This window comes from Lissotriton vulgaris, unplaced genomic scaffold (assembly GCF_964263255.1).
Source record: "Lissotriton vulgaris unplaced genomic scaffold, aLisVul1.2 SCAFFOLD_1877, whole genome shotgun sequence".
Lineage (NCBI taxonomy): Eukaryota > Metazoa > Chordata > Amphibia > Caudata > Salamandridae > Lissotriton > Lissotriton vulgaris.
In genome coordinates, this window is record NW_028241517.1 from 350,202 (window position 1) to 367,045 (window position 16,844).

Genomic DNA, 16,844 nt, shown 5'->3' on the forward strand with positions numbered 1-16,844 from the left:
TGCACGTAGAGGTATGTATATAGTACCAACCTAGCGAAGGGCAACAGGCCACTGCAGGAGGCTGACATGACTCATGGCAGCGATCTTACTGATACATAAGGGGCGACATTAGCAACAGACCCATTCTTACCCTAATGAAAACAAACAAATGCCTACCAAACCAATACAACCATCTCTGAACCTTACATAAAGGGGCATGCTAGCCAGAGATGTAAAGCAGCCTGTGTTTTAGACATACAGCATTCATGGCAGCTCTATAGGGCTCAGGACCTTTCCAGAAAGCCCACAGGCATCTCAAATGCCCTCCTGGTCCATACATACACCGACAAGAACTACCACTTAGTCTGTCTTAAGTATATCACTCATTCTTAGTACATAACTCATCTCAAGCTACGCCCCTCCCCTTCAGCTACCACTCTACCCTGCCACTTCTACACAATTCTTTGATGACACACATCTCAACTGATAGCTTCAATCTTGAAACAAGCACCAGCACAATGTCAAAACTTCAAGCACACACAAAAACAAGCACGCTCATGTGTACTGCCATCAAAGTGCCAAAATCTGTTGTTAGTGTTAGCCTCATCTGTCCTCAAGAAAACCTCAAAAGTAAATATTTCGGACTGATTTCCACTCAACCATAGATTTGGATTCTAACCCAATTTTCCACTGACCGAAAATTCATCCAGATATCAAGGCTTAGCCATGGCACTACTATGCTTTACTATGTTCACTCCGTTCCCCACTCTATGCACCCAAGACACCCACACTCGCTAGGAACGCATTCTGCATTAAAAGAAAAAGAACCTAAGTGACGGGGATATTTCTATTCTCTACCAAAGGGAGAAAAAAAACACAGGACTATGAAGGAAGCTGGTCCGGGTAGATATCTGCTTTGCAAAATGACGTGTACAAGTTAAAACCATTAAAGTGCATGAGTGAATATCAAACAGAAAGCAACAACCAGGGGACTGTGATGCACCGGAGGAGTCTAGACAGGATGGGGAGGCTATACAGCTGTGAGTGGACAGTCTCCCGGGGTTTCGGAATGAAAGGGGCACATAATATAGTAAGTGACTTTATTTTATGGGATTTCATACAGGGAACATTTGTTTAGGTCCAGGTCTAAAAAACAGCATCCAAAGCCTGACAGGAAGGGATGGGCTGAAACTGTAGGAACCAGTCAAGGAATGCAATGACAGCCCAAAGCACTTCCAGAGCTCACAATCCCAGACATCAGATTAGTGTATGGGCAGAGAAATATGAAAATATAAATACAAGTTTGTGCTGGTGACTGACTCCCACACTCCACAGTGCTCATCTGCGATAGCGGTACCGCTTGAAGTGAAACCAGAGCTGGAAGATGCCATTGGAGAACTGGCAGCGGAAGCCGTGCCGGTGAGAGTACTCCCACTCGCGGTTGACTATCTTAAAAGCAATGTCCTCATAGGGCGGACCTGCGTGAAAACGCAATATGGCAAAGTCCTTGTTGTCGTGACAGGCCTCCAGGAAGTACTCTGGCGTAGAACGTTTATTGATCAGGTCCGGGTAAAAGATGTTAAACTTGTAGCCCTGCACAATCTTGGGTGGGGGGTTGTCAAAGTCATAATGAGTTTGGTTGTATTTGTTCCACTCAAAACCGGTGTGCACCCGGTTGAAGAAGCGAGGCTTGCGGGGTCGGTACTTGTCTGCCCAGAGATAGGCCTTGCTGGTCACGGGCACCTCAACGCTGAACTGCGCCTCGTCTTGGCCCATCCCCTCCTTGGCCTTTCGAACAAAGATGTCCTCGGCTGTCTCAACCGCATCACCTAAAGTTTTAAAGCACACAGAGTTAGAGCACGCAAGGCAAGGTGAGATGCTGGCAGATCTGAGAACTTGTTGGCAAACTGAGCTTAGATTGATAAACAGAAGACATTTGAAGAGCTATTAAAGAACAGTCTTGAGAAAGCACGTATTGAATAAATCTTTGGTGTAGAGAAAAATAGATAAGTATGTGACATGGAAACTGAATGTTAATCCTTGTGCTTTTGAATTGAGAATCCAAGACACCCAACAATTCAGATACATACAATTGCCTAACCTAGTCTACAAACAACAAATAGAAATAACATTGGACGACATGCATAGTGTATTATAGCACAACTCTTCCTTTGGCTTTTGATTTGTCTTCCTGCTGTGTTGTTTAATTGGGTTTAAAGTATTATTAGAACATTGGAATGTTGGGAGCTCCATTGCAGACAATGGAGTGCTCCCTGCTTCTGCGGGCCGGTAAAGGCCCGCAGAGCAACATTCCAATGTTCTTCAAAGGCTTCTCGAAGCTCGAGGGGATTTATATCCCTTCGAGCTTGGAGAACCCTTTGTTTCATTTGTTAGAACATTCTGCCCTCTAGTGGCAGAATGTTCTAATAGCCTTATAGCCCTTCGTAGCAGGGCTATACCGGCTATTAAAGTCCCGCTGTCTCGTTAAAGGCCCTCGCCTTCGGCTCGGGCCTTTAAAGATTCAGCGGGCCTTTAATAGCGGTATAGCCCGCTACGGTGGGCTATAAGGCTATATTAAAAGATTGGAATTTTGGGAGCCCCAATTAAAACAATGGAGTGCTCCGGGCTTCTAATGTCTGCGAGAAGCCTGGGGCATCAACATTCCAATGTGTGTTCACAGCTGTTGCTGTGAACTAAGGTCTCACGGAGCCATAGGGGATTTCAACACCCTTGGGCTCCGTGAGGCCTTTGTTTTATTTGTTAGAACATTCTGCCCTCTAGGGGCGGAACGTTCTAATAGCCTTAGCCTTAGAGCCCTCCGTAGCTGGGCTAAACTGGCATTAAAGTCTTGCTTGTCTCTTAAAAGCCTCAGCCGAAATGCTGGAGCAGGCCTTTAATGGCCGATATAGCCGCTACTGCAGGCTATAAGGCTATATTCTTAGCTTCTGTCAGGGGATTTTATTTTGAAGCATTTTGAGATGCCTTAGAAGGTAAAAAACAAAAACTTTGGATGATAACCAGTGAATCACCTATACAGTAAAATTGTACACCTACAAACCATGGAGAACACGGATATGGAAATAGGTGGAAAAATTACCTTCCTAACGTACCCACATTGAAGACTGCGATTAGGCTACAACAGGAAAAACACTGACCTGTGCAGGCCAGAAGCACAAAACACCACCCAACCATCTGTATTCAGTAGAAGACCACAGGCAGACGTATACTTACTTGGACACCCTGGAAGTCTACAATCAAATGAACCATGCACACGTACCACTGTTGTCGATTTGTTGTCAGATCAGAAGTTATCAGTACGGATCGTTCTAAAACACTTTTTAATAGAAATCTCCTGCTATCAAGAGTAGGAAAAAGCATCCCCTGGAGGCCAATCTAGCAGATTGAAAGTAACCAGATGCTTCAATTTGCCATTCTGATCACTTTAGCACCTGACCCTGTACAGCAGGTCAAAGACTGCAGACAAAACCTTACAGGAAAGTATAGTTTCCAGCTCCATCGTTGGATAACGAAGAGTCGTAGCAAGCAGTAAAACTCCCCGGAGAGGGTGGTTGTGGCGAAGAGGTCTTGTGGAATAGTTAAATATTGTTTATGCATCTCTATTGTTATATGATGCAGGGCACCAGAAGTGTCTAAACTTTACACATGGCATGAATAAAATGAAGCAAACAGACATCTGTGGACTGCATCCAAAGATACAAACCTCATTGTCCGCTTGCAATCAGACTTACTCTAAAGGAACTCTGCTTATGTCACTCCGAATTGCATTTCAAAAACCTACCCCTTACTCCAGCACTCGCCTCCAAGAAGTGTAAGTGAAATCCGGCTTCCATCTGTCAGGCCCCCACCCTGGAATGTAGTTGGAATCGTTCTCTGGCAGAGTGCTGCAATATATTCTGAATACAGCCACTTCCAGGTCAATCACAGGGACTAGAAGCTTCAAGGGTGTAGGCATCTTTCATACCTGCCTTTAAAGCCAGGCTACAATTTAGGGTGCCTCGTGGGCCGGTGCTATCCGGTGCTCAGCACCGGCACTTAAATATCAGGGCAGGGTCTATGAATCTTGTTACTGACTGTAAAAATAAATATACCTTTCTTTATTGTACTCTGTCTCTGTGCAGCCACAGCCCGCTCCGCCCCCGCAGCGTGTTTTCATGTAAGTATATCCCGCCGCCGGCCGCCGAGTCACTCTCATCAATCATACTGTCAGTGCAGTGCGTGTGTCACGGTCACCGTCACGCAGTTTGGGTAACCGTTTACTGTGTTGCTAGTTGGGAGTCCGTGCCGCCGCAACTGAGTCACACTCGTCTTTATCATTCATAGGTGAGGTAGCAGCCCTGCTGCCCCTGCCCAGCCAACTCCAAAGCGAAAATATTATTTAATAAAAAATAAATATATATATAAATATATTGTCAGTCCGTGTCGGTGTGAAAACTGGATATTGGATATTGGATAGGTATTTATAGAGCGCTAACGTTCGCTCCCAAGGGAGCATCTTGGCGCTGTAAAACCTAGGACCAGATCACCGGGGGGGTGTTGGGGGACTAGATCGCTGCTTTAGTCCAGTCATCGGAGAGGTTGAAGATCCACGTTTTAAGGAGCTTCCTGAAAGGCTTCTCCTGCGTCTGAAGTCTAAGATGCCTTGGCATGCTGTTCCAGGCTCTGATGGCAAGAAAACTGAGTGTTTTTCCACCCTTAGTCTTCAGGTTGAATTTGGGGGGAGTCATGAGGTTTTCTTGCGACCCGGGGAATAGTGAGGGAAGCGTCTCGACAGGTAGGCTGGGCCGGATTTGTTGAGGGCTCGGAAGGCTACAATGAGAATTTTGAAGAGTATTCTCTTGTGCAAGGGGAGCCAATGTAAGGATTTGAGGGCAGTAGAAATAGAAGATTTTTCGTGGCAGTTTGAAGACAAGCCGAGCAGCAGTGTGCAGGACACTCTGTAGTTTCAGTCGGGTGGATTTTTTGGTCCCTGCCAGGAGGCCATTACAGTAGTCCACTCGGGAGAGTATGAGGGCTACCGCAATGGTCTTTCTGGAGTCGAGCGGGAGAAAGTCAAAGAACTTTCGCATGGACTTAATAATTCCGAAGCATTTACCTGCTACGGTTGCGACGTGGGTATCAAAAGAGAGATCGGAGTCGAAAATGACTCCGAGGTTTCTGGCCGATGAAACTGTCTGCGGTGGGGCGGCAGAGTTGTCGGGCCACCACAGGACTGGACTAAAAGAAGCATTCTTTCCGATAGGCAAGATTTCGGTTTTATTGGAGTTGCAGCGGAGGTGGTTGGCGTCCATCCATTTAAAGACCGCTGTGAGGCAGTGCTTGAGATTAAGTTCGGCCGTGTTTGAATTGTCGTCGAGAGGGATGACAAGCTGAGTATCGTCAGCATAAGACGTGACAGTTATGCCGAACGATTCTATGAGAGTGAGCAGGGGGATGAGATATATATTAAAAAGAAGGGGACTAAGAATGGAGCCCTGGGGAACTCCACAGAAGATCTTTTTCTCTTTCGATTGGAAAGGGCCCAGTGAGACAGTTTGGAACCTGTCACTGAGGAAGGAACTGATCCAGGCAAGGGCCGAGTTGGTTACGCCGATGTCCATAAGCCTGTTAAGCAGAATGGAGTGGGAAATAGTATCGAAGGCCGCCGTGAGGTCAAGAAGGATCAAAATGGCCTTCTTCCTTTGGTCTTGGAGACCTTTGATGGTATCGGTCAGCTCGATCAGGGCGGTCTCGGTAGAATGTTTAGACCGGAAACCTGATTGCTGGGGGTGGAGTAGGTTGTGGGCATCAAGAAAGGACTTGAGCTCCTTGTGGACTAATTGTTCTGTTATTTTGCCCAGCGCAGGTAACAGGGTGATGGGACGAAGGTTGGTTAAATCAGAGGGGGGTTTGTTTGCCTTTTTCATAAGAGGTTTCACCACACCCTTTTTCCAAGAAAGAGGAACGGAGCCAGTTTTGAGGGAGAGGTTGACTATTTCATTGATGATGGGGTTAATGTCATCAATGATGGTGTGGAGGATCTTGGGGGGACAAGGGTCAGAAGGTGAGCCAGATTTGCAAGAGAGAATCGCTTCTCTGGTCTGGGTCAGGGTCACCGGGGTAAAGTGTTTGAGATTGTTAGCGGTCGGACGAGATTGGTCTCGCTCCATGATGGAGTACACCGGAGGGGGGGGGGGGGGGGGGGGGGGGGGGGAAGGTTAGGTGGATAGAGCTGATTTTTTCCTCAAAGTAGTCAGAGATCTTACTACATAGTTCTAGGGAGGGGGGGATTTCTGGTTGGAGTGCTTTTGGTTTGGTGAAGGATTTTACTATGGAAAAGAGGGTTTGTTGTTTTTGCTTGGCCTCTTTGATGGCGTTCACGTAGTAAGTTCTTTTTGCTGATTTAATGGTTGAGAGATAATTTTTTCTCTGTAGGATGTAGTTGTTACGGTCGTCGTTGTCGTAGGATCTACGCCATTTGCGTTCTGCTTTCCTGCAGAGTAGGTGAGCGGCTGTTAGGTCAGGCGTATACCAAGGGGCTTTAGTTTTTTTTTTTTAGGGTGTTGGCTTTTTTATTTGGTGGGCATCGTTTGGAGATTTCTAGAGAGAGCCAGTTGTCGAGAGAGATTGCATCTTGATCGATGTTACCAGAGGAAGAGGGGGCATTGGTAAAGGACAAGGGGTGAGCAGTAAGATTTTTCTGGACAGTTTTCCAGTTAATGGGGTGGATATGTTGGCGAGTAGGTTTTTTGCATTTCAGAGGGGGATCGTTGAGGATATGGAAAGGGATCAGACTGTGATCGGTCCAGATTTGGGGAATGGGAGACAAGGTGGAGATGGACGGGAAATTGGAACAGACACCATCGAGGGTGTGGCCAATGGAGTGTGTAGGCAGCTTGACGCTTTGTTGCAGATTGAAGATGTCCAGCGTCTGTTGAAAGTTTTTGGTGAAGGGGTCAATAGGTGTTTCGAGATGCAAGTTAAAGTCGTCCAAGAGGGTGAAATGAGGATAGCGGAGTAGGAAGTGTCCGAGTGCGTCATTAAGGGCGCCAAGGAATTTCGTGGCATTACCGGGTGGACGGTAGATCAGACCACCTGAGAAAGAGAGGGTTTGACTAAGTTTAATGGAGAAACCTAGTCCCTCTGCATCAGTGAGGGGGTCGAGGCAGAAGGTGTGACAGGTAAAAGAATTCCTCAAGATAAAGGCAACGCCTCCTCCTCTACCTTTCTGTCTGTCCTGTCTGTGAATGGAGTAGCCATGGGGAAGGGCGATGGCTATGTCAGGGTTACTGTCTTCAGTGAGCCATGTCTCGGTGACCATGAGACAGTCCAGGTCATGGTCGATAATGAGATCATGGATATCCTGACTATGTTTGCACATCGACCTGGCGTTTATCAGACCTCCTGAAAAGTGAGGTCGTTTGGAGGATATTGTCTGCTTGGAGACGAAGTTGAGTGACCAACGACATTTGTTGCAACAGGTGGAGCCGAATACTTTAGAAAGATCAAGCTTGCAGGGGCAGTCAGTACTGCCTCGAAGTTTCAGAAGGTCGTTGGGATCATACCTGATGGTTTGAGGATGTTGGGCAGGGGTTCCTGCGCCTGGCGCGGTCTTTGCGCGGACGGGCGCAGACGGGCTTGCCTTCGGCGCGCAAACGGCGCTCCCGCTGCGCTCGTCCGCTGCGCTTCCTGTGAAAGCACATTTCTAGGGGAAGATAGGGGGTGTGGCCTAAAAAGGGGGCGGAGTCAGCGCGCACGCCGCTGGTGATGGCGGCTGCAGGCAAGAACCAGGAGAGCGCGAACAGCTATTAGTATCAGCTGTGCGCTAAGGTGAGAGCGAGCGCTGAGTAGTGCTTAGTGATTTAAAAACAAGGAAATCGTGACACCACAAGCAAGTTTAACTTTTGTTTCATCATCATGGCGCCTGGCGGCCGGCTGCAGAGTTGTTGATAGTTTCTGTTTGCCAGGGGGTGGGCGGGCCAGGTCCTCGGAAGTTGGTGGGGCTGGGCTGGAGGTTCTCATGGGGGTAGGGGCTGTGCGTGCGGTAGCGCGCGCATATTTTTCCCACTTAGTTTGGCTCAGGTTGCCACCAATTACAAGCCACGCGCCACGCCCCAGCCTAACCACTGCGCTGCGCAGTTACTGCGGCAGGCGGCAGCTCCCCACGCCAAGAGTCATCCTAAATTAGCCCGACGACCCAAGCCCGACCAACGACAATGATGAAGCCGAAGGGCAGAGCTGCCCCTGGGCTGTGCAGTGCAACTGTGTCTGATCAGGTGACGTGACGGTCTGGTGGCGGCGTGCCACTGCAGGCAGTACTGTGGGGGGGTCTACTACTACTACTGTACAGGACGGTGTGGGCTGGGCCGAGGGCACTGCAGACGGCGACCTGGTACCAAGCAGGCAGCACGGTACCGCGGAGCTGAACGCCTGAGCAGTTCGGTGTGCAACTAGCTAACCTAACAGTGAGTGTGCCTGACCCCTGGCCTGCCGACTGGCCCCACCACGAATAACGGTAAGAATAGATACAATAAATTAAGTTAAGCAAAGCAAGCACTTACAGTTTTAAGTTAAGCTGCTGCTGACCCAATCAGCTCTTACACACTTCTTTTACTTTCATTCCGGTGGACGTGGGGAGGGGAGGTGGGAGGAGGTGCGACCGTGCTAATACAAGATTCATTTCATGTTAAGGGCAGGGCCAGGCATTCTATTCATACGCTTACACTCCAATTTCAAGCTCTGCAGCAGTAATGGAATTTACTCATGTATTCATTGTAATTCGTAATTTTTTACTAACTAAGCGAAGCCAGCTTAGCTAACTACACTAGGGATGCTATTGCCAATGATTTGCTGTGATGACCGTCCGGACCGACTCCGACCGTCAAAACTACCAACGCTGTATGTTTTTTGGTTAGTGTGATGGGGTCCGCCGGTCTGGTTGTAACTTCTAAGATCACCCGCTGATTAGGCAGAACTAAATGAAAGAACTCGCATGAAAATCTGCAGATGCAGATTGCCTATAAGGCCCCAAGCAAAAGGTCTCTTGGTTTAGCCAGCGTTAGCCTGGTATTCTGTTGATCTAGCTGCCGCTCTAATTCCAGGAAAGGAATTATTTAGGTGTAATTACGGAACAACAACATTTCCGTGACTGATTGCTCTTAAGGTGTCCCTCCAGCAAAAATAAGCAGCTGTTTCAGGTGCGCTTCGGTACCTGCTCTTCCATATTTAAGTCCTCCACTGTTGCACGCCAGCAGCTGCTGCACAAGCCTGGCTCAGCGGCCCGCAATCTGGCGCTGTAGTGCCTACCGACACAGCTGACTCCCGCAGTGCGGTTCCAGCCACCGGGTCCTTAAACGCGCATTTGACCGTTGTAAAAATATCTGCGCCTATCCCCATAATCTTTGTGCTTGACGTCCCAGGAAGAGTCACCCCTGGTTACCGCCACCCTTAGCGCTTTCCTAACGGGACCCTACGAGATACATTCTTCATAATAGACCTACAAGCAGTCATCACTGATTTTTTTTTTAGATTTTCACTGGCTCTGCCTCACCTTGAAAATGTATGGGAGGCGTTTAACATTTACTTTAGGGGATTCGCATTGAGTAAATATATCGGAGTCCTAAAATGCGGACATGGTTAATCCACATAGAAAATGAAATCGCGCAACTGGAGAAAAGCTATGCTCCAACTCACAACCCTCACACACACACTCTAAATTTGGCAACAGTACCCAAGGGTGTAGGGACCTCCTAGACAGAGAGACACGATTTATAGCTAGGGACACTGAATGATGGACTCTCATTTAGACAAGGATTGCAGCACCATATTAGTGCATGCCTAAACCCTTCCATTCACACTCCGTCACTGATAGCAGCAGTTGTACTCTATTTCATGAAGAGAGAATGATCTTCAATTACTCAACCCTCATTATTGCCAATATTTAAAGATTTAATGAAAAAAAGTCTCAGGAAGTCACATAGTCCCATAAGTCCATACACTTCACAGGAGTGCAGCTGAGTAATCACAGTCATAATTGTGAGCTGTTTCTTTGTGAAATAAATGAAGTATAACAGAAGGATTATTGTGAGCAGCTACAAGCGACCATTCAACCAATAATTGTTGTCAATTTGCCAGTTGGTTATGCCTTTCATAGATGACACTGAATCTCATTTGATGAAATCTAACCTTAGTTTGCCCAACAGCAGAAAAGCAAATCATCTATGCTCTAACAGCTGGTGTAGAGATGATGTATAGATCTGGAGGTTGGAGAATGTGACATGCATGGAATGTCGGTTTATGTGTGGCTGTTAAGTCTGGGAGTAAAGCATGTGACTCCAAGATGCGGGCCTAACATGGAATAAAGAATTTACCTCCAGACTTGTGTGTAAATCAGTATTTAAATCTGTATTTGTAAAGCGCGAAGCCGGGAATCCTGGGGTCAGTAAACTAGCGTCGATGGGGCTGCACCAGTCTCCGGGCTTCACCGGAGCGAAGAGCTATTAGAGTGTGTTGGCAGGATAATGAGGCGTGACTGCTTGGAGCGCGCTTAGCTAGTGTCACTGTCAGCCATGCTGACTCGCCAGGCAACACCCTCTTGTTCCTGGGTTTTGCATGTACACTATACCCCCTGTAATTCGTGGAAGAAAATTTATTGACGAACCATGCAGTACACAAAATATCGTGCAGCAATATAATCACAAACTTTTTTTATGTTATCTATATGTGGGATACAAAGACTCATCTGATACCACCAGGGTTAAATGAAACCAAAAATAGGCCAGAGCAACGAAAAATGTGGCCCATCATTTGTTCATCGCAAATGTTTGCAGAATGTTGCTTAACGCTATTGTTTTGGGAAATCTGTGGTATTATAGCAGCATTTGAAAGCTTATGTGGCTGTCAATAAAGGCCAGGTCTCCTGTTTCTGCTGCATCTTTGTAAAATACATGCAGGCTTGATGTCTTGCACAAACTAGAAAGAAATTCTACTCCCGGCCAAATTATGTATTAGACACACATCAGAAATCTAGTACAAAACCAAGAGCAAAATTAGAGCTTTGAATCTCTGGTATTATAATTCGTAATGGCAAACCTGAATTCCAGAAATAGCAATAGAAAATGACAAGCTTGAGAATTAAAGGGCTTGCTTAACACCAAATATCAGAAAGTTACCCGTTTGCTGTTTAGTGAGCTCATTTTTGGCTTCTCTTATGGTGGATGACTTCTCATATGAAAGGCCGAGGTGCAGACTGAATTGTGATGCAAAACCAAGCGTTACATCCAAGGACTCTTGGTTTAGCGTCAGCCTGGTTAATTTTTTTCAAAATGGTTCACGGGGAACCTCCTATCAAAACCTTACGAAGGCTCCCTTTCAGAAATTCAGATCAGGTATTATATTTGACTTTTAGTAGTGCCACTTGAAGATGTGGGTGGAGCCAGTGGAGGGAGTGGATGGGCCAAAAAAGTGGGTGTGGCCTCTGACAAACATTTCAGCACCTGCACTTCATATTTTACAAATTAAGCACTGGCGCAGAGCACCCCCCCCCCCCTGCTCTGAATGAATGAATGAATTGAGTTTTATAAAGCGCACATAGCTGCCCTGAGGCGTCCAAGCGCTAAGATTACCAACTGAGGCTTAGGTTGCTTGAGGGAACGATATCTTGCCCAACTACTAATTGATGAACAGAAGCGTTTTCAGCTGTTTGCGGAAAGAAATGAGGTTGGGGTTGGACCTTAGATGCTGGGGAAGAGCATTCCACAGCTTGGCCACATTATAGGAAAAGGAGCGGCCTCCCAATCTTGATTTCTTTATTTTCGGCACAATGGCCAGATTGGCAGAGGTTGAGCGCAGCTGTCTGGCAGGATGATAAGGTGTAATAAGGGGAAAATGAATTACTGGGCCTGAAGACCAAAAGGCCTGATGTGCAATGCAGAGTGATTTGAAATTAACTCTTTGCCTAACGGGAAGCCAGAGCAGTCTCCTTAGGCCGGACTTTACTGATGATATGCGGGGGATTTGTAAAAGAGTCCGTGCGGCGCAATTCTGTATCAACTGCAGTTTGCACAGAGTGAAGTCAGGAGCTCCCAGATATAAAGCATTCCCGAAATCCAACCGTGATTTGATCAGGCCCAGAACCACGGTCTTTCTTGATTCGAAGGGGAGTAGAGGGAGGATCTTTCTGATGACTCTAAGGATGCCGAAACAGATGGCAGATAGTCTTATTGCCTGCTGGTCAAATGACAGGGACCTATCCAGCCAAACACCAAGGCTCTTAACCCTTTAAGTGCTGCCGTCGGCCACCGGTCGTCGCGAGCACTACCTTGCCAGTGCTGAGCACAACCATTAGCCGACGGGCCAGCACCCGTTATTCGAACGTTCAGCACTGAGCGCTGAACGTTCGGCGCTCTTAAGGAGTTAATGGTATCTTTAGGTGCAGGGTCAGGTCCTAAACTGGGTGGCCAAAGAGTATCGATAGAAGATGGTGCGAGACGACCTAGGAGCATGAGCTCAGTCTGGTCTCCGTTGAGTTTGAGACAAGACTTGGTCATCCAGCTCTTAACCATCTCCAGGCAGCCTGCAAGATCCACACACGCTAAGGGTCCCCCTTCCTGTGCCAGAGATACCACCAGCTGAGTATCGTCCGCGTAGGTAATGATCTTAATACCATACGGATGGACGATCTCAGCTAGTGGCCTCATATAGACGTTAAATAACGTCAGGCTCAATGATGATGCCTGCGGGACTCCACATCCCAGAAGCTTACTGGTGGAGGTGACATTGCCCTCGTATACCTGGAAAGATCTATCATTCAGGTAGGACCTGAACGACTCCAGGGCCTTGTCAGATATTCCGGTGTCCAGGAAACGCTGCAAGAGGATATTGTGGTTAACGGTATCAAATGCAGCGCTCAGATCGAGGAGGATGACTGCCACCGATCCTCCCCGATCTAAGATCCTGCTGGACACCTCTGTTACAGCCAGTAGTGCAGTCTCGGTCCCATGCTTGGGGCGAAGGCCTGTCTGGGAGGGATCAAGCAGCTGGTTTTGTTCGAGAAAGGTTGTTAACAGGCCGTTTATGTATTTCTCCAAGATTTTAGCTGCCCAAGGCAGCAAGGAGATCGGGCGATAGTTGTTAAGATTCTTGGTGTCCAAGTTGCTCTGTGCCCGTCAAATGGGCCCACAGGCTAAAGGAACCAATACAAGTTTATTAGGAATATCCTCAAAGTTTGAGAAACGTGGAACTTGTCAGTAGATTTCTCACAGCTAACAGATCGATGTGACAAATGACCTTCTAAATGATGGAATAGTCCAACCTTTGCTTAATTATGAAAGAAAAAAAAAACATGCTTTTAATGAGTTGTGTGTGTTTTTTCAAATTGTAAAATTCCTATTTCAGCTGTCTATCTTTCATTTTGTGCGGGATTGCACTGGTGTAAATGTACAGAGCTCAGTGACCAATGGGACCAAAAGAGACAGAAATGTACCGGAGTTTAGAAGGAAGGAATGTGGCATTGTATTACTGTTAAAAAAAAAAAAAAAAAAGTATTTTACTTTAACCCTTTCGCTGCGGCGGCTATTCCGCCGCAGCGCTAAAGGGGCGCGGCGGGGCGGCCGCATGCTGGTGACAGAACCGCTCCGTCACCAGCCGCGGTTGAGCTGTGCTGGTGACGGAGCGGTTCCGTCATGACCCGCCCCGCTGAATACAACTGCCGCGCAGGCGCAAAATCAGCGCCGCGCAGGCGCGGCGGCAGGGCCATGACGGAACCGCTCCGTCATCAGCACAGCCCAACCGTAGCTGATGACGGAGCGGTTCCGTCATCAGCAGGGGAGGGGTTAAATGGTTAAATGCCATTTCACTATCACAGGTGCTGCTAATAACATTTTAAAAAAAACACATCTGTGAACGCAAATAGATAAACAGCACATCCGAAAATGACAAACGGAGTGGTTTACACGAACTTAAAATGGAGTCCTACGGTCTCGCAATTCCAAAGAGATAATGAAATGTAAGGCATATTACTTAGTGACAAAATGAATGTAAAGAAAGACAGAGAAAACTGTCCCAGGGAAGAGCGGCAGAGGATGAACTTTAAGTGGCAGGAACTACAGCCAGCTCGCCCCCGGCAGCCAAAGTGGAGTCACACTGACCTGCTGGCGGGACCAGAGAAGCATCTCCAGCCGCAGGGCTCGGCCAGCTACAGGGCTTCCAACGCAAGCCCCCAGAGGAGCCCTCTGCCCAGGGCGTCAGGTCTAGCCGGGCAGAGAGCCATGTACCCGCCACGGCATGCGCCAGGGAACCAGGCTGGAACAGTAGGTTGATTTTCCCACAGCTGGTTCTACTAACAAAAATACTGCGTTTATGAAACACCATGACACAGGGCAGACGCGCTTTGCCTGAGGCTGTTCCTCATTAACCTCCAAGTCAGATGCGAGATCCTGCAGCGACATCTTGTGGCCGATAGGCAGAAGCGCGCCAGCATGTCACGGCTTTCACTCGCCTTCCAGCGGCATCCTTTAAAACTCGGGTGGAAGGCGCACAGCTGGGCTTTACCGTGTGCACGGGGATATATACCAAAACCAGGCTCTGCCAAGATTGCTCCTTTGTTGCACTGTGTTTACAATTTCAAATTGAGAATAGAGTCGAAAAAAAACCCTGCTGCAATCCTCGGATGGTACTCGAGTCCAGAATGTTGGCCGAGCAATCAGGCGCTGGGCTGGAGGGAGACGAGGAGGGGAGCCGCAAGATAACTAATTTCAAGCACCAGAAATTCAAAAACAGTCACTGAAAAACTAAACCTAAAGTCCACCAAAAACACCAGAACTGCCGTCTAGTATCAAACGGAGTCACTGCCTCGCACCAACAACAAATACCAACCCCTGCTCTAAACATTGAACGGTAATAAAAGGCAGAGGGTGGCGGTATGGGATTCACTGAACCATTTATGTAGGAAATTCAAGGTATGCGTGAGGGACATCGAGCTTTCGTCAGCAAACTTTTCCCAAGTTAACAACGTTTGTGAAGCCAGAGTTGTGCGCAGTTCGCAAACGTCGTTTCTCTGCAAAAACAGAGTGGCATGAAAACTCACGCGAGTTCTTGATTTATTTTTTTACCCAATGCAGTTGCAGATGTTTCCCTCGTAACCCGCCCATCGAGAGGATTTGTAGAGCGCAGCAGCTACTCTTGGAGTGCACCCGGCGCTATATGCAAGAACTGACCTGGAGCGTCCTGGAGTTTAGACTGCAGAGCCGAAAACCCAGGCTTCGAGAGGCGCTCGAGACCAAGATGGCCTCTGGAGTGAAGCTGCTGTGCGAGGTTGTGAAGTTTCAACACAACTTTGTGAAGTTTGCGGAGGAAATGCTTTGCAAATCCCCAAGAAAATATTCATGAATATAGAGAAACGTCACAGAATCCATCTGTGTGACGCTCTAATGCAGACATGAGGCCATGTCACATCATCAGCCGGCATCTTAGCTCTGTTTATTGCTGTAGCTAAAAGCCTCCTGCAAACAGAACCCACAATGGATAGGTTTGGGAAAATATTACAAAAGGGATGCCTAAAAAGGCAAAATTACAGTCTCTAGGATACATTAAATAAACATTTCTTGTGACCGACAACTGGTTCTGCAGATTGTCTTGTCAAATCCATGCATCTCATGCTGTGGAACGACAAGCCCTGGGTAACAACCTTTGGTTTCAAACCAGGAGCCTGGACTCATACTTCCGGGTAATCCTGGAACACCCCACCCTACCCCCAGGGCTGCACCCTTGCAGTCCTTGCATACCCCCTCAGCAGAGGTCTGCTTTAGAGCCCTGGAGGTTTAACATGAAACTGGATTATGTAAGCAAAGATTACCAATCACCAGTTTCATGGTCACCCCACTTTTTGCCTGGTATTCAATGCAAATTTGACAGAAGTGCAGTGGGTTCCTGCTATCCAGGTCCCCAGTGCTAGTCCTCTATCCAAAAATTGTACAATTGTTCCCCCAAGTGGCAATACCTTTAGCTTCCCCTGTAGGTCCCTAGTAAATGGTAACCCAGATACCTAGGACAATAAGGGTAAAGAGGGCTAAGGGCTGCAGCATGTATTGTGCCACCCAAGGGGAGCCCTCAGCACACTGCTATTGCAGACTACTTGATTTGGTGCAGAAAAAAGTGAAGCCACGACATGGCTGCCTGCAGACACTGCATGCAGTATAGGCAAGCCACCTCACAGCAGCCTTTAGGCAGGTTGCTTTATACTACATGCGTGGACATATCTGCATGAGCAACTCTGCCCCTGTGATGTCAAAGTGGACTCCTAGATGTTACAAGTGAACAGGGAAGCCATTTCTAGAACATGTGCTGGACACTGGTATGTTTGAGTTCCCCAGCTACATGATGGCTTCAATGAAACCTAGAAGCGTTTGGTACACATCTCGTATTATTAAACCCACACAGATTCCCGCCATGGATTTATTAATACATGCACCCAGAAGGCACCTTAGACGTGCCCCCTGAAAACCTATCGACTACTACTATACTGGCTGACTGGTGCAGATCAGCCTGCCAGCACAGACCAGTTTCTGACCCCCTGGAGGTGAGTGCCCGAGCTCTCGGAGGGCAGAAACAGTGCCTGTTCCGGCCGGCTGGAGGTGCTGTCACCTCCTCCAAGCACGATGGCTTGTAATCAGCATATCAACACAGGAGGCTTCAAAGACCTCTGCCGCCTTTGATATGCAACCCAAGACTTCCACAGACAGGGGAAATACCATCCCCTGTCCATTTGGCACCAGAACAGGCTGGAACATTAGCTAGTCGGGTGGTGTGTTCCCCATCAGGCTAGTTCCACCCCTAAGGTGGGCTACCTGATGTGAAAACTTAGAATTCCA

At 47.7% G+C, this 16,844-nt stretch overlaps 1 protein-coding gene across 1 annotated transcript in view; it reads right to left on the minus strand.

The window, feature by feature from the left end:
• Positions 1-1,065: 1,065 nt before the first annotated feature.
• The window catches only part of LOC147671273 (uncharacterized), a 73,062-nt gene continuing 57,283 nt past the window's right edge, over positions 1,066-16,844 (minus strand). Inside the window, exon 10 of the mRNA XM_086948108.1 lies at positions 1,066-1,808. Within this exon, the coding sequence (XP_086804234.1) occupies positions 1,318-1,808 (491 nt within the window). The 3' untranslated portion in view covers positions 1,066-1,317. The remainder of the gene's footprint in view (positions 1,809-16,844) is intronic.